General features: G+C 39.4%; 2 protein-coding genes across 4 annotated transcripts in view; one reads left to right on the top strand and one right to left on the bottom strand.

Annotated features, from left to right (window-relative positions):
* The window catches only part of zcchc24 (zinc finger, CCHC domain containing 24), a 41,812-nt gene extending 37,279 nt beyond the window's left edge, over window positions 1-4,533 (bottom strand). Inside the window, exons 1-2 of one of the 2 annotated variants that reach the window (XM_065959179.1) lie at window positions 4,026-4,533; window positions 240-440 (exon numbers count right to left, since the gene is read on the bottom strand). In XM_065959179.1, the coding sequence (XP_065815251.1) occupies window positions 240-440; window positions 4,026-4,265 (441 nt within the window). In that variant the 5' untranslated portion in view covers window positions 4,266-4,533. The remainder of the gene's footprint in view (window positions 1-239; window positions 441-4,025) is intronic. The other variant, XM_020630913.3, reaches the window with a different exon arrangement.
* Window positions 4,534-6,482: 1,949 nt separating this feature from the next.
* anxa11a (annexin A11a) lies at window positions 6,483-16,414 on the top strand. 2 transcript variants are annotated; one of them, XM_020630911.3, is made up of 15 exons: window positions 6,483-6,639; window positions 9,251-9,565; window positions 10,592-10,674; window positions 11,462-11,686; window positions 11,860-11,947; window positions 12,302-12,396; window positions 13,093-13,206; window positions 13,373-13,463; window positions 13,757-13,836; window positions 13,932-13,988; window positions 14,093-14,186; window positions 14,288-14,383; window positions 15,357-15,415; window positions 15,531-15,653; window positions 15,756-16,414. In XM_020630911.3, exons 2-15 carry the CDS (start codon window positions 9,253-9,255, stop codon window positions 15,813-15,815), a joined length of 1,578 nt encoding a protein of 525 aa, XP_020486567.1. In that variant the 5' UTR covers window positions 6,483-6,639; window positions 9,251-9,252; the 3' UTR covers window positions 15,816-16,414. The 2 variants fall into 2 exon arrangements, with proteins under 2 accessions (XP_020486567.1, XP_065815249.1); XM_065959177.1 differs by having other exon boundaries at window positions 11,315-11,686.
* The last annotated feature ends 1,796 nt before the right edge of the window (window positions 16,415-18,210 follow it).

The following is an 18,210-nucleotide window of genomic DNA, read 5'->3' as shown; positions in this document are numbered from 1 at the left end:
AAAGACAGAGAGTCGGACATTGGCTGGAGCAGGCACTGCTTTTAGTGCCATCATTGGCTTTAATCAACAAAATGATAACACACTGAAACTGTCTTAAGAGGCATGCAAAACATAGGATATTGTGACGCAAAACATAAAGATATTAAACAAGTGCAAGGCATGTAGAGTCAAAAAATGTGATGTTTTTATGACGTTAAAGCTGTGTATGCAGACTGGATTATGTGTTTAATGTGTCTTACCTGGGGGCAGTCTTTGATGTAATGGCCCTTGTTGAAGCACAGGTGGCACAGGTAGTTGGGTGGGGGTCTTTTGTTGGGTTTCCTGGGCTCTGAGGAAAGGGAAAGGTCTGAGAAATGGTCCGTCAGGGAGTTGAGTCCATCCACGATGTTGTTAAGGGAGCCATAGGGAGATACATTCTTATAAACGTTGTTGTTTAAGGCCTGGGAAATGAGAAAAAGATCAGACAGGGGTCCGTTTAAACATGTGATTCTACAAATGTGTATGAATTGCATTTACTATAAACAGCAATCTTGGAGCCTTCACACTTTCTTTATATACTGACAACCCACAAGTGGGATTTATTGACATAGAGCATGCTGGGACATCATTAAATACAAGACAGTATTACATAAAGTGTTGCATTCCCAGTTTGCAGTGTTAAAATCTTGAGATAAATAACCAATTTCCGCTGAGCTCTCTATGTCCTATTTTTCTGTTACACACACACACAAAAAAAAAAGAATATGAAGGGGGGAAAAAAACACGTCCAAGATCATTTCTCTCATTAAATTCAGAACATCTGGCGAGAGGCCCAGCTGTGCTCATGAGCTGGAAAAGTACTGAGCATGTCCACAGAGAAAAAGACAGGACTTTACAGAGGATGACTCATTGTAAACAAGATGGGAGGCATGTTCCCTCACCAGCCTGTGGAACATCAGCAGTGTCACCATGCACTGTTGGCGGTAAACTAACCATGGTCAGTGTTTGCAGCATGCTGGGAGCCACAGAACGCGGCGGTGCATGCCACAGGGCCGAGTGAATCCATGGATGATGCCGTCTGAATATTAATAACAGGGAGAGCGTTGCCTGCAGTCACTTATTTCCCTTCTCATTCATGTCGTCTTCTGCTCAAAATTCAGTCCGGAAACGACAGAAAGGAATTGACCTCCGGGTTAAATTATGCTGATTTAAGGGCAGGCGTTTATATTTCCAGATCAGAATATAATAAAAAAACAATATACTAAAAAGTCTAATAGAGTCATCGGTCTTGAGATGTAACAGTTTAACTGCACTAATAAATGTTTTAGCAGCACTCAATAAGTGCATGACATGACGAAATCCACAGATAAACTCTTTCTCATCCCTTACAGTTTCTTTTCGGGGCACATGTTTGTGTCTGAGAAATGATGTTTCTGTTGATGTTTAATGTTGCACAGCACAGACACTTAAGACTTGGCAACCTGACCAAGGCAGAGAGCCAAATCTTTATCTGCAGCCTGTGAGATTGTCTTGCTAACCAGCTCCAGCTTTAAGACTCATGTTCATTTATTACATGTAGTCATCGTAAATCAAACGGCAGGGCTCTGAAGTTTCTCGGGTTTTCCTTTAGCAGTGTGTTTCCAGCTCTGTGTATTATCACTGCTGATGGAAATGAAGATGTTTGTGTGATGCTAAACATTAGCCTGCTAGGACATTGTTAAACTGGAACAAACGCAAAGTTGATGTTCCTCACAGTTCTTCAGCATTTCTTCTTGTGTCATGCAGGCCAAAGGAAACTGATTTTCACACACATCTGCTAATGGCCAGGAGAGACTGTTTATTTTGTGTGTCTCTGAGAGTGAAGAAGAGAGCGAGCGAGTGACTGAGCAGGAGAGTTTGTGTTTACTTGCATGGCGATTGATTTGTATGCATTGGCTTAAACAATGAGGATCAAGCTCCATTACCAAATCATGTGTGTCCAAGTTGAGGTTGGGCAATTGCAGCAGATCAATTATCAAAGATCTGAGGTCCAGGGAAGAGGTTTCACAATGCAATCAATATGTTTAAACCATGGCTGTGGTTTATAGTGGAAAGTTAAAAAGGTGACTGATTGGATGCAGAATGAATTCCATAACAAATTGCAAAAGAGTTGCATGAATCCATGAGGGTTGTTAATGTTCCAATTTTTTTTTCTTTTTATCATATAAGTCAATAAAGAGGGAGAAAAAGTAACAAGTATTTTAAAAAAAATCTGTCAGCAAGTTGAGATTGTGGTACGCATTCTTCACTTCGTCCCAGAAAGAACAACAAATTTGAGTTTTTATCTCAATTCAACTTCAATTAGTCTGTTGTGTGATCCCTCATTGCAAAGAACAACCACATTATGCATTACTCATCTCATCATCAGATCTCTGCAGTGGTTTATTTTACTTGGCTTAGCCTGTAGAGTAAGTTGCAAAATGCCCTCCCACCCCCCCCCCCCCCACCCCCCCCCCCCCCACCCCCCCAACCCCACCCCTTAAACCGTTTCCAGACTGCTTATGTTCTCTCAGTTTGAAACTCTTTATACTCATGCGGATTGAATGGCATTACACAATTGCGTGTAATGTATAATGTGCACACCCCATTTTTCAGAGGACTGTTTCATGTTAAAATTACTTCAAACGGCCTCTATGGTTACCAGCATAATAATGGACCCCAGCTCTAGATGGTGAATATACAACCGTCCCTTCATGACGAGTGTTTCCAACACATCCCGTCCCAGTAACATAGATCTAAGAAACTAAACTGCAGCATAATCAACACACACTATGGAAGCTTGTATTTTCTTTACACTGCCACTTTTCCTGCAGTATGTGATTCGTTTTCTGTGTGAGCTGTATGTATGTACAGTATGTGTGTGTGGGTTACGTTGAAGGGGTGTGGTGGTGGGGTCCTTTTTGCGCTGTATGGTCTGCAGTATCAGGTTTGCACCATGCATACGTTACCAGCATGTATGTCCCTAAAATTACACAGAGCTACAGGAATAGACAATATGTAAACAAGGATTGATTTTGTTTGCACAACCAGGTCTACTTGGAAACGGCAGAGTCCAGCAGGAGGCTGCAGAGGACGCCTGCTCTCTCCAGACAGAGGCGTGCAGAAGAATGTCTCCCTCCTTAAGCCTCTGATTAGAACAAATCTGATAAAAGCAGAGTTTCATCTTAAATCTGAACTACCCTTAGTATGCGGGGACCTTTCCATTAAATGACAAACTCAGTTGTCCTGACTGTTTAGAAATCTTTGGTGAAATCTGTTATGTCCACACTGTCTGCACTTTATCTGATCTTTTTTTTCTATTCTAGTCCAGTTATCCCTTCCAATAATATATATATATATATATATATGTATATATATGTGATCTTGGTGCAGGACAAACCTGGTTAAAAAGAAATTAAAACTGAGATGGTAATCGATATTACATTTTCAGTATATATAAACTAAGTTGTCATTTTCATTTAAAGAACTTTCTTGCGGCTTTCATTAGTTTTGCAAACTAAAATTGTAGATGCAAAAAAAACTCCTATTACATCCCAGCACTTAGAGGACAACTAGGGAACTGAAAACCAAGTCACACTAAAGACTAAATCCTGAGGAATCATAATATTCCTATGATTTATTTAGGACTTAAAATTGTTAATTGATATTTACATTAGAATAACTCCTGTGTCATATAAAAAACAAACTATAGGCTATATTAGGCAACTTGGTCCATTAAATATGATGCCATTTGGTCTAGCAGGAGCTTTTAAAAAATAATCAGAAAGTTTAATGTCCTATCATGTCGATGTTTTCAGACCATTTGAAGTTATATAAGACATAGCATGATGGCACTGTTTATCCTTCCAAGTAGAGCCCATGCTGTACATGTTAAACCATTTTGCTGCAAAGACGTGGAACAGTCAACAAATCAATCATGCCGGGTTTCTTACTGAAGCAGATTAAACCACCATCCCCACAATGACAGTTACCCCTGATAGGTTTGCCACATGCATGCCATCTTTCACCTCATTCCGCTGCAGCTGAAAGAAGTTGTTGAGATAGTTGGAGTTCAGGGAAGAGCTCAGGTCCGCCGCTGCGGGAGTCTTGCTGAAATTGAGATCCGGGTGGGAAGAGTTGGGTTCGGGTCTGAACGCGTCAAAAGCGCTGGTCTGGTGGGGGTCTTGCAAGGAGAGATAGACCCAGTTGAGAAGTTGGGCAGGCTGGTACACGGAGGCACTCGTGTCTATGGCAGACAACAAGCTCATCTTTCAATTCAAATGGCTAAACTGGATTTTCCACCGCTGATTCTTGGACTGGTCTCAACTCTTTTTGCCGTCTTGCTTTTCCGTTCCTGTACCCCGGCAGTGGCAAGTGCTCCTTTTCTCTTGCCGTACAGGGCCCTGTCCTCCTCGCGCCGGGAGCCTCGTCCCAGTTTGAAGTTACTCAAAAGTCATTGCGCTAACATGTCAGTATAAAAAGTTTTCCCCTACTCCCCATGGCCCGCTATCTGCCTTTATTGCAGAGAGGCAGAGAGAGACGTTTTGGATATGTAATGAGGACGGCTCTACGTCATCGAAGACGCTGGCCAATCAGCGCCCGGCTTGTGTGAATATTCATTCTTTGGCTCACTGGATGAGACACAAGCTGTTCCCCTGCCCATTCTGATAATACAAAGTGTCCAGCTTCACCGTCAAGTTTATACATGTTTGTGGCACAAAGGTAGCCTACAATTATGTTTTTTGTAGGTTTACAAATTATGTCTGTGTTTCATCCATTGTTTCTCCAAATCAGCTTGCCTTGTTTGTAAAATGTATCACTAACATTTGTTTTGTCAGTAGGTGTTAAGGAGTGGGAGTGAGGAGGAATCGTGTGTGTGTGTGTGTGTGTGTGTTTGTATGTGTGTGTGTAAGTGATAGAGGGGGTGGGGATAGGTGTTTTGTTTATTCAGGAACAAAAGTTTTTCCTTGAACTTAATTCACTAATCTTTTTTTTTTTTTTTTTTTGTGATGTATTGTCTTGCCCTAACTTTTTGATTGATTTGATATTGGCACATTTGAACATGTATGTCATTAAGTTGTCTCAGAAACATTTTCTAATGGGACAAAATGTATCTTCTTGAGAAAACAGCATCAACAGAAAATACTGGAGGAAAAAAAAAGATAATCTATCAACATATTCACAACCACAAGCCCAAGACTTTTCTTTCCCTTCTCTCCCCCCTATAGTGCCCATATGCACTCTACTGGCAGCCTACGAGACAAACTACATTTAGGATGGAAAGCTTGAAAAATGGCTCCCTCTTGTGGTAAATATCAGTATCACATATTCAAAATTGTGTCCCAAACATAATCAGAAGCATTACGCAAGCAAGGTATGAACCCAGTGACGTGGTATAGTAGGCGGATATATTAATAACACTTCCCTGTTGGCAATTTTCACCAAATTACAACCACCTTCATAAACAACAATCTATCACACAGTAGTTTGAAACACTACATCACACAGTTTTTAATTATTTTAAAAGTCACATAGATAGATAGATAGATAGAATCTTTATTATCATTGTATGCAAGGACACAACGAAACTTTGTTCGCAGCGATCCTAAACAGCAGCGTTTACAAAAAAAACAACAACAAAAATATATATATTTGTGGTGATATGACAGAGAAGTGTGTCAAAAGTGGCCAGAGCAATTGCTGTTCAGTGAATGAATGATAATGATAATAAATAAATAGACAGTTGTGGTGACTGAAAGAATATATACAGTTATTATTTTTGCAGTGACTGATTAATTAAACAAATATAAATATAGAGATATAGTGCAAATAAGTGAAGTTATGGTGCAGTGACAGAGTATATACAGTTATTATTGTGCAGTGATGAGTAAATAAACAGTTTTAGTGCAATGAATAAATAAGTAAATAGACAGTTAAAGTTAAAGTGCAGTGACTGAGTAAATAAATAGACAATTATAAATCAGTGTTTATAACAAAGTTATTGCACAAGTAATATTGAACAGTTAGCAGCGGTTGAGTAATTATTGCACATAGGCCTAGCTTTTATTTCTAAACTCTTTTTTTTTTTTATTGTATTTGCTTCTTTTTCCAGTATATAAAATTCAACAATGTGTTATCTAGCACTTTATATTATAAAATTATTGGTATAACTAGTAACTACTCTTATGTATCTGCTTGTAAATAAACACAACATGAACGATTCTCTTTGCATTATTTAAGGTAAAGCTAACTTGGGGCAGGAGATACAATTTCAGACAGCGCACCTGTGAAACTATGCACCTATTGTTACGTGTGACGTCGATAAGTCACATTTTCCATCATGTCACTGACGTCACTGACGTTGATGAACGTTTGTGTCCTCCTTGTGTTGACTGTTGTCACGTGGTCTCGCTGTCACTGACGGGCCGATTGCAGCGTTGCCAGATCTCGCGAGAGAAACAAGCAACCAGCTGTACGAAAACAAGCCCAAAGTCGCTTACAACAAGCGGACCTGGCAACACCGGCCGATAGATGGGTGGGTTCCTTAAATGGAAAGTATGAGTCCCACCCACACACCAGTCAATACTGAGACTGGAAAAAAAAGAAACACTTCTTTCAGGAAGAGACTGCGAGCAGACTAAAGTAAGTGCTAAAATCCTCACAGCGACTAAAACAACGCCACACTTTGATCCAGAAATGTTATAAGCTGACGTAGTAGGTTACGTTTCGATGAGTAGCAGCTGTTTTGTGAAGTCATTTTGTGTCTTTATGTTGCTCTGCTGTCCGCGGCGCTGTCGTTAGCGTGCCAACGTTTGCATTACAGGTTTACCAAAGTAGTCAGGCAAGGTTACAAATCTTCCTCCTGCTTGCATTATGTTGTGAGCTTGTTTCGTTTAGTTAAATGTTTAGCTAAGTGGCGTTAGGTTGCAGTTTTAGTTAGGGCAGGGTTTACATGACAGGGTTTAACTTCAGCGGATTATGTAAAGTGTGCTGGGAGCTGTGACGTGTTGAGGCCTGAAACAGCGCCGTGTTATCCACTGTACACTGTTTAGAAACCAAACTTCAGCTCGAGTTTTAGCTGAACTTTTCATATCCTGAATCGCACAGTTTAATCTAATCCACGCAGTTTTACTCTACTAGTTTATTACCTCTTGTTTACGACAGAAGTAGATACAATATTCAAAGGATGCTTAGGTGTTAGTAATGGTCACTGTATTGACACTTTAAGAACCTGCAACATAATATTCCCACAAAATCTCGTAGAGGATAAACATAATAAACTATGGAGGACGAGATCTGACAAAAGTAGAAATAAATAAATGTAGAAATAAATTTAAGACATTTAATTATTTATGTGCCATTTATTTACCAGTTTTTATTTATTTATTCACTCATTTAATTATTTTTTCTTTATTTATTTATACATTTATTTATTTATACTTTTGTCAGATCTCGTCCTCCATACTATGTGGTCTTGGTCTCAGCTCGTGTTGTTGGGTTCTTGTGTTTCCTGGGTTCTTATGATGGTTCTTGTGATGGTCGGGTTATATATGTCTGGTTGTGTATCGTGCACTTTGGGTTCTTTTCTGTTGAATTGTATTTAATTATTTTTGGTATTTTGCATCTGTTATATTCTTACTGTTGTTAATGTTTTTCTGTGTTTGGTTTAGTTTGCTTTGTTCTTGCTGTTTGTCAAAGCACTTTGTAAACCTGTGTTTTTAAAAGGTGCTATATAAATAAAGTTATTATTATTATTATTATTATACTAAACAGCATAATAGAAAGATAAAGGAAAAGTTAACTTCAACAAAATAAGACAGCAACGTTTACAAATAATGGGCTAAGGAAATTCAAATTAGACAAAAACCTGGAGCGAGGATAAAAATATACAATTAGTGAGGGTAAGGAAACAAAACAGTTTGAGATATCAGCACTGATCGTTCTTAAAATCCTGCTAGAGTACATTTTTCTTTTAACTGTCTCTGCATTGTGTCACCTCAGGGTTAGTTATTACCTCATACTTTGTGACTTCATTTCAGAGTTTCTGGCTCTGTCTGAAGTGATATCGATCTTTATTAGCACCCTTACTCCCTAAGTAAACATGGCTGTACATATGTGTCAAGTTTTGCATCTGTGGACTGTGGTTTCATCAAGTCAGTTGTTTTGTCACAGTTTGAAGTGTTGAAGCAGGTTGTTGTGGTGTATCTTCACTTAAACAGAAATTGAAAGTAATATGTTTGAACCCACACAATTAACTGACATTTTTAAGTCTAATTTGTTCTGACCAAATGTGCTATAGCTGTTGATGTAGTTTTACATATTGTTATTTGGTACGTTGATTCAGCATCAGTACTACTGTGTTTGCCATCAGCAGCAGTGCCTGAAGGGGCAGTGTGTGAGATGTTATGTGTTTACTTGACACACATCTACAGACTGTGACTGGATAACTTTTCCCTACAATGTCCGTGAGTAGGATACGTTCTTTGTCCTCTGTCTTTCCTTGTGTCAAACACATGTTTGATTGGCTCTATACAAAGCTAATAATATCAGTCAGTCAAGCAAGGCTACTGTTCCATTCAGGTCAGTTTTACCACAAAACCAGTAGACTTATTTAAACACTGTTTTTTTATTTTTATTAAAGCTTAAAGAAAACGGAAAATTCTCTCACCACTTCTCAGCTAAATGTATGTAATTCAACAGCCTTAGCATAAAGACGATTCCCTTCATTACGTTGACTCCTATATTGCTAAACTCAAAGTAAAGAATGGATAACTAAAGAAGCTCATATTGGGGAAAATAGCACGGACAGGCACGAGAGTCTGTTTAAAAAGGAACCTCTAGTTTGCTTTTAAGTGTATTTAGAAGAATTACACAGTGAAAGAAGAAGAAGAAGCTAAGCTGTGATGTCTTATAGGACAACCAGCTAAATGACGAGACATGTTACTCTACTGTAGTTCTGGAAAATTCAGATTGCTTATGTCTTAGTCAGTGAAAGATTCTGTGCTGTGGGAAAGCCCACGGCACAGAGGAGGAGGGGCAGGTTCAAAGCAGGGTGTGTTTTCAACTCTCTTTTAGCTATCTCATTCAGTATGTCTTTTAAGGTTGCTTTAACCGTGTAGTGTTCTGTCTTAATATTCTTTGCTAACATATAAAGTACATATTATCTACGCAGGTGCACAGAATGATTCTAACATGGTTAATTATAGGTTATGATGGGAGCTATTAGAATGATTCATCATTTTTATGTTTACAGCCATGAGCTACCCTGGATACCCCCCTCAGGCAGGTGGATACCCCCCTCAGGCAGGCGGATACCCCCCTCAACAGCCTGGTGCCTATCCACCTCAGCCTGGAGCTTACCCTCCTCAAGCAGGAGGCTACCCACAGCAGCCAAGTGGCTACCCCCCTCAACCTGGTGGCTATCCACCACAAGCTGGTGGCTATCCACCACAAGCTGGTGGCTATCCACCACAGGCAGGGGGCTATCCACCACAGGCAGGAGGCTATCCACCACAAGCAGGGGGCTACCCGCCACAGGCTGGGGGCTACCCGCAGGCACTACCACCAGGTAAGCCATTTTTTCATACCGTTAAAGACATTTAAAATGCATTAAATGTTGTACAGGCAATATGATTTCTCGTAGTGGTTGGAAATGAATAGCCTGGCTCTGCCAAAACGTTACAACATCAGCCGGTTGGCATCTGTAAGGTTTACGTATGCTTTTTGTCTTGCTCAAAATATAAACTCTAAAATTATTTGTTTTGGCGTAGTTTTAACCTAGTGGTTGTGTCGTGCTCCCCATGTACAGAGGCTGTAGTTGCAGAGGCCATGGGTTACAATTTGACCTTTGCCCTTTGTGGCATGTAAGCCCCCACTCTCTTCTCCCAACACCTCCTGTCTCTCTTCAGCTGTCCTATTCAAGAAAGGCAAAAATGGCCCAAAAATATCTTTGGAATTTTTTTTCATACAGAGACTTCCTCTGATCTTGTGGTCACTGTCACTCAAGCAGGATACTTTTCATAGACAAGTTTAAAGTTGCATTAAGTCACAAGTGGCCATGAAAGTCTAGAAATAGAAGAAAAAAGACATGTTACATGATAGAGTTTTAAAGGTACATAGGCAAATAATACCTACCGGTACTTTCACATAAGTAGAGTAGATAAAGAGCAACTCAAGCATCCCATTTAGATGATTTAAAAAATACTACTAGAAAAATTCAGATGAAGTGAAATGCTGTGTTTTGGTCAAGGTTTTCTGATCCCTATTTTAGGAATAGTGAGTCAGTAATTTAGTGTTGGTAGGCAGCAGCGATCATGGGACTTATGGTTAACAGAGTGGAATTTTTTTTCCCTTAAAAACAAACAAACCTCTGCTGTTGCTAAGAGAAGCAAGTCCCACAACCCGTCTTCAACATAATAGCCTCATTCTCTGTCCAGCACTTCTTCACCTATATGTTAACTAGTTTGAATGTGAGAAAAAGGAAAATCCAGGAAAAAGGGGTCAATCCCATCCTAGTCAAATATACCCAAATCTTTCAGGCATTTAGGGCATCCTCAACTCCTCTGAAGAGCTTTGTCTTTGTTGTCTGCTGCAGGCGGCTGGGGAGGTGGCCCTGCTGGTGGATATCCCTCAATTGGTATGGACAATTTATCTAACCCTGGATACAATGCTGGCATGGTAAGCTTATCCTACAATCCTATTACCTTACACCCAGCAAATTTGTTTTAAAATGTGATAAAACCACATGAGACTATTGCATTGAATAATCCAGTTAAAATGAGTTACACAGCCATTCATGGAGTATTGCGTCCTATCATTTACGGTAAGACTTTTCCAAAGTCTGCGTCTTAAACTCCTCAGAATTGCAATTTCCTTTGTCAGCTTCTCCATGAAGCTCTTTGCATGAGAAGAACAGTCACACACTTCATCCTTTTCTACACTTCTTAAACCTTTCAATCTCATGCAACTCTTTTTATTTCCCTGATTCATTGTCTTGTCTATCATGTACTTTCATCTGTGTCGTCATAAATGTTCATTTCCATCTGAAAATTCCAGCATGGCCACACTTTGTTTGGAAACTGCTTGTACACAATTCCACCTAAAAGAAACTCAAAAACATCGGAACATGAACTTCAGTTTTTAAACTGAAGTTAGATTCAGGGTAAAGTGCATTTTCTTTTGAACTTGACAAACATTTACAATTTCCACAGAAAATCTAAAATCCAAACAAGGTGTGACCAGCTACCTGTGCTTTGCTTAAAAAACTCTTCAATGAGTTGTACACATGTTATGAGATTCTAATGTTTCCGAACCACAGGCCAACCAGACCTCTGCAGGGATGGGGGGTTATCCCCCAAACCCATCCATGTTCACCCAAACCCCTGGGGGGTACCAATCCTCCCCTCAGCCTAGCGGGTATGGTGCCCCCTTCCCTAACCAACAGTCATTTGGCCTGTACCCACAGCCAGGAGGGACCATGCCTCAACACCAAGGCCCAGGGATGGGATACCCAGGTCAGCCTGGGCAGCCAATGTCCGGATACCCACAGGGACCATCACCCAATCCGCCCATGGCTGGTTATGGAGCAGCACCAGCTCCCATGCCAGCATACCCAAAAGTCCCTTCACCAAATCCATCCATGCCAGCCTACGGAGGAGGAGGAGCCATGCCAGTGGCTCCAGCCATCAATGTAAGAAACTCTGGACATACTTAGTTTGGCCTCTAGGTTAAATTACTAACTATACGACTTATTATGTCTCCTGGTATGATGTGTTCAACACACTCCAATTGTATATTTTTTTACAATGTAATGTAAAACAGAGTTAACGTTTTGCAATGGAAATTGCTTCATTGTTATCTCAGAGAGGATTCAGGGGAACGATCAAGGACTTTCCTGGAGCTGATCAACTCAGAGACGTGGAGGTTCTGCGGAAGGCCATGAAGGGCTTTGGTGAGTTATTCCATATTATATTTGTGGATCTGTTATTAGCACAAAAACACAATAAGTAAAGGGACATACATTTTGTGGGGGAAAAAAATAACAGATTTATGAATCAAATCATCTGATAGATTAGGCATATAATATACATACATTTATTGAAGCAGCAGAACATAGTTGGTGGGGCAAACTGCTGGTGAAGGTCAGTGCTTGCATTGAAAGAGCAGAGGGAGAGACCGGAAATCTTGCATCTTAAAGTCAATATATTATTTATCAGTACATTTTTAAATGTTTAGATGGGGGAAGAAGACATTTTCTGTATCTGTACTCTCTGTCTGACTCTATAATTGGGCCTTGTCTGTTCAGGAACTGATGAGCAAGCCATCATCGATTTACTGGGGAGTCGCTCCAACAGGCAGCGCGTGCCTTTGCTGCGCGCCTACAAAACCTCCTATGGAAAGGTAACAGTTTTGATGATGTGCTTTTTGTCTGACACCTGATGCCATTTGTATGAGTAAAAGATTGAAATTCAACAAAACATTTCCAGATATAGACTTATCTGTGTTTTAGTTTACATAATAATAATAATAATAATAATAAGCTTTATTTATAAAGCACTCAAAACAGGGTTACAAAGTGCTTTACAAAAAAGAAAAGAATAGAGAAATATGACTAGTACAATACAGGAGTTCCACAGATTATACAAATTAGAAGGACACAGGAAAAAATTTAAACCAGCAAGAAATCACAGAAAAAAGAGGAAAAGTCAATATAAAAAGATAAAAGGAATGAAAGAAGCAGATTGAAACCATAAAAGATCAAGGAGATAAGAGATTTGAGATACTGCCATGGATTCTATTATAATTAGTAGTAAAAGCATTATCTATGGAATAAATGAAAAAGATAAACAGAAAAACACGCTCAAACAACAAATCCCCTAAAAGCACATTTGTAAAAATTAGTTTTTAAAAGAGATTTTAAAGTGGACAAAGAGCAGAAGTGTATAATGATGACAAGCAGACAACAGGTGGTGGTGGTGCTGCCAGCAAAACGGAGCAGGGATTGGATGTCCTCAGGCTCAGAGCTCATTATAGCTATACCACAGAGCTGCGGTTAATGGTGGTTTAGAGTTATTCCAAGCATGTTTCCATTTTCAGGATCTGATTAAGGACCTGCATTCAGAACTGTCTGGAGACTTCAGGACCCTTGTGATGGCCACATTGAAGACTCCAGCTGAGTTGGATGCCTACGAGCTCCACAGTGCCATAAAGGTAGCATCTTAAGAAGATATAATTAAAACTTGTATATTGTTAAGATTTGCATTATTATTCGGTTTGAATGAAGATTCACTAACAGAAAATGAACAGGATGAGTGTTGGCTGCTCCAAGGCCAGAGGAACAGGTTTTCAGATTATCATTGGTCTGACTTCTTAACAGGGAGCCGGAACTGATGAAGCCTGCCTGATAGAGATCCTGTCCTCCCGCTCCAACGCGGAAATCCATGAGATAAACCGTATTTACAAACAAGGTGAGATACCTCGAGGCTGTGAATGCACCACTTTCCCCTACAGCTCGATATACTCCTTTATCAGACAGCATCCAACACTGTGTGGAAAGACTTTTATTAGAAGATGGATTAACTCAATGTAGCTTCATCTCACTGCCCACATTTATATATTTAGATGTTATGTGATGGACACTGTCATTTGTTTTATGTGTACATATTGATCTATATTCTAAGTTTCACCCCTCTGAACTAAATATAGTTCTGAAATTTTTTGAGTGTGTTATCGATTTTTTTTTTTTTTTTTGTCATTTCAGAATACAAGAAGAAACTGGAGGATGCCATTACTGGAGATACCTCAGGACACTTCCGCAGGCTCCTGGTCTCTCTTGCACAGGTACAGATTGAATGCAAATGAATGAGCTGTATACCTCAAGTCCACAAGCATTACTTCCAGATTAAATAACAGATATTTTCTCCCTTTTTTTCCAGGGCAATCGTGACGAACGAGAACATGTTGACATCTCTGTGGCTAAACAAGATGCTCAGGTAAAGGCTTGTTGATAATTCATCTGTTGATGATTTACCTTAAACTTTGTTGGACGTATTTTGACCGATACCGATGCGTATTTGTTTGTACACATTCCTTACAGAGCCTGTACGCTGCTGGAGAGAACAAGCTGGGAACAGATGAGTCCAAATTCAATGCAATCTTGTGTGCCAGGAGCAAATCCCACCTCAGAGCAGGTAACCATTGAAAACTGAGAACAAAGTTCCACATGTTTACAAAAAAGTGTATTCCTTTATTTACTTCATGACTAATTGTTTATGGGCGTGTGTTTGTGTAGTGTTCCTTGAGTACCAGCGTATGTGTGGCAGAGATATCGAGAAGAGCATCAACAGGGAGATGTCAGGAGACCTTGAGAGTGGCATGTTGGCAGTCGGTAAGAAAACACACACACACAACTATTCAAAGGTCACACCCATGCATTGTTCCAGTTAGAATCTGCTCCACATGATGAACAATGACGAGGGTAGAGCGTGCTTGATTGCATGACGAGTTTCACTTTAAAATGTAACCCTTAGACATTTCCATGCTCATTATATGACACGCAGTATTAAAGCTACTTTGAACTTGAGAAGTAGTTGTGGCTCTGAACTAAGTGTTGCTGCTTTATTCATAATGTTTGTTTTCCCCCTTTTTGTCCCTCTTTGCTCAGGGTTATGGTACAGTAATCTGTTTATAGATGTGTTTGGTTTTTGATTCTCCATTTGTTTTCATTGTGAGCTGGTGTGCACTTTCAGTGTTGGGTGTGTGCCATTGTTCGGATGCTGTGTTTCATTTCAGTCTTCTGTACCATGTGTTTTGTAAATGATTTCACATTTCTATCATTTAAAACCATTATTTTCTTTAAAGCTGTGTCAATCACTATTCTGCTACTGGAAGAAAAAAAGCCCTGGCTTTATGTTTTTGTTTTTTATATTTTTTTTTTATAATAGAAAACATCTGTCAGACAGAATTGAGCACTATAACTAGTGGCGCATGTTTTCTGCCTCCTGATAAATCTATATCTAATATTTACTCTCCTCATAGTTCTGATTTTGGTCTCCACCAATACCTTGGTATCATATTTGGCTCCTTTTTCTGCTAGCATACAATCAGTAAAACATATTGATTAATGCAGCTTTGATTGTTCTTGTTGTCATCTGTATTTATTCTTTGATGTGTGTAGTATGACTTTTCAAAGTTCACACTCCACATCGAGTATTGCTGTCTTCATCATCCTCACTTTGCAGGGGCGCATTTTAGAATGTGTCCTTTACAACAGCAGTCCACTGATCTTTTTGTTGAACATATAGACACAATGGATGTGTACTTTGAGCTTGTGTTTGTAATGACCATGTTCTCTCTTTCAGTGAAGTGTATTAAGAACACACCTGCCTACTTTGCTGAGAGACTCTACAAAGCCATGAAGGTGAGGCACCCTGACTCGTGTCACATAAATGTTCTACTGTAGTCGTAGTGCTACATCATAATTACGTCAGCCTCATTGTGTGATCATACTTGTGTTTGTGTGCTCATGTGTTCAGGGAGCTGGAACCAAAGACAGAACTCTGATCCGTATCATGGTCTCCCGTTCTGAAGTTGACATGCTGGATATCCGCCAGGAATATGTCAAAAACTACGGCAAGTCGCTGTACACACACATCTCTGTAAGTACCTTCGTCATGAAATGGATCATTGATCATTTAAAAGCAACGAGGGCACATGATTTTCTATGACAGGGCTCTAATTACTATTTGTGTTATTGACAGGGAGACACATCAGGAGATTACAAGAAGCTCCTACTGAAGTTCTGCGGGGGCAGTGACTGAAAAGGGAATGGTGTCTACTACAATATAGAAATGTTCTATATATATATATATATCAATTTTTTGCTTATCTTTATGCACTATACACAAACTGCAAACCTGCATGCCATGCCAGTTCTATCAATGCAATGTTTACCTTGTTTTAAGAATATCTCTATTGCTACATTTTGATTCTTTTCTATATACAAATGCACTCAAAGTTTTATATTTTCATATTTGATTTTGTTTGATACTCATCGCCGTGCCATACAATCGATGTGCAACAGATGACATGCATTTTAAGAGCTATATAATTTTAAGATATTTTATTTTACTTGTGCCAATATAAAGAGATCTCTGATGCCGGGAACTTTTTACCAGCTCATCTCTAATGTTCAGTATATCTGAATAATGTATGAGACAGAATACATAGCAGCTATGTACCAAAGTTGTCTGTTAATGTTCTCAATTGTTTACTCTCTTCTTTATTTTGTGCAGCACGTGAACCAGATGCATTATTTTGTATGCCTGCCGTTGTAGTCTGTAACACTCAAGCATCACATTTCATTATTTGTTGGTGACTTTATCTTCATGAGTCTCAGAAAATAAATGTTGAAAATGCACATTGGAAATTGAGTTTGATTATATGCAACAACATACATTGAAATGGTTTAATACTACAAGCATCCTATAACAGGCATTATTAAGATACATTTGTTCATGAAAGTAATGCCCATCAGTATCTTTTTTTGAAAGTGTTTTGACCTTGTCATGACTGATGGGAATCTCTTCACATTGTATTACATTTCTTTTTCCAGTAGAGGGCAGTAATGACTTCAAGAACTGCAAGAAAACTGAGAAAATCAACAAGCAGAGCTGCTCACAAATTCTTGCCTGTTAAATCACTATTTGATGGCATTGGATCAATAACTAAAGGCACAATTCATTCGTTATTCAAAGCAACAGAACAAGTGACCTAGTTATCTGACGCTAAATATAGGCGAACAACTCGCAGTCGCATCAAAACAAATTGGTTTTGACTCTTAAATACACGACATTTCACTTAATCAATACAGATACATACCTCTGTTCCCTTGTGGGGTGTGAGGCCACCGTGCACGACTGCACATGGAGCTCTAGATACCTTATTACATCCTGTGGGCTTCACTTAAAATACCGCTGAATGCACTTGACTGTAGAGACGTGGCTCTGCTCAGATGGCCACAGTAGTGTTTGAGTGTGAGTTAACTGCACTGCGATCAATAGCTCGGTGAGGTGAGGAGGGGGGGAGCCCGTGGAATTAATGGCTTCCATAAAGCTGCTTTGGCCACATAAAAAAGTCAAGCATGTCTGCAGTGCTGCTGGGTGGGGGGGTGGGGTGGGGTGGGGTGGGGGTACCCTTGGGTAGCAGCCCTGCTGGAAGAATCATGTTAAAATTGACTAGAGATGGCAGGAAAAGCTTGAGGGCTGTAGATGGATGTTTAGATTTTAATAACTAGAATTTTGATGATGGTTAAATGCAATTATATCCGTTTTGAGGAAGATAATTTGGACATGGCTATATGAGTTACATAAACATGTCTGTGCCAACAAGGAGTTTTGATGTCATTATGATCAGAAACCTCCCATCTGTTACAGGCTTCAAGCTGAAGGTTGTGTAATTCACCGTTAATTAAAAACCACAAAATGCTAAACGTAATGTCTATTTATAAAGGATCTAATGCTTCAGGAAACCTCTTCTAGTGCCTTGAAGCCTGAGATGTTGTGGGAAACGATGCCCTACATTCAAAATCTCTTAAAAGAGTGTAAGTCTGATGATAAAGAAGAAACATACTCTCTTCTAAAATGTCTCCACTGGCTCCTTGTTTGAGTTGTTTTTTTTTTGTTTATTCCACACCCTAGAAACACTATTTGTCTCCTCTTCATCACACAAGATGAAGATTAAATAAATACACTGTGAGAATGAATTGTGTATGGATGCGGTGAATAAAAGAGGGTGAGGATGATGAAGTTATTGTTGGGCTATTCTCATCACAGACAGCTTTCCATTAGCTCGATCTCTTCTCAGACCGGCAGAAGAAAGAAAAAAAAAAAAAAAATCCATAAAAATTTCAGTTTGAGACAATTAGACCGGGATAAATGATGGAAATGCTAGCTGACAGCCTCTTCCATAAAAGATAAAGCTATTATCTGCCTTGATCCAGGCTGTCTGATAAACAAATCTTTATAATAATATTTCAGAAAACAATCAGACAGCCAAACACCAGCCCTGTTGTCTAAATAATGAACTTGTTTATACCCAAAAGATAAAAAAGCATCAGCCTGTTCTATTCTAATGCATTCACCGCTCAGAAGTAGGGTACAGACACATCCATCCAATCTGTCTCAGCTATGGGGACCTGCATCCCTTTGATATGAA

The sequence above is a fragment of the Labrus bergylta genome, chromosome 10, assembly GCF_963930695.1.
Source record: "Labrus bergylta chromosome 10, fLabBer1.1, whole genome shotgun sequence".
Lineage (NCBI taxonomy): Eukaryota > Metazoa > Chordata > Actinopteri > Labriformes > Labridae > Labrus > Labrus bergylta.
The sequence above is the reverse complement of the archived record's forward strand: the minus strand, read 5'-3'. Positions and strand labels throughout refer to the sequence as shown.

Excerpts from the sequence above, each read along its gene's own strand:
- anxa11a (XM_065959177.1), top strand. The coding sequence starts at position 9,253 with ATGAGCTACCCTGGATACCCCCCTCAGGCAGGTGGATACCCCCCTCAG. Across the intron at positions 12,397-13,092 it reads ACAAAACCTCCTATGGAAAG|GATCTGATTAAGGACCTGCA; the intron begins GTAACAGTTTTG and ends TTCCATTTTCAG. Across the intron at positions 14,187-14,287 it reads CAAATCCCACCTCAGAGCAG|TGTTCCTTGAGTACCAGCGT; the intron begins GTAACCATTGAA and ends GTGTTTGTGTAG.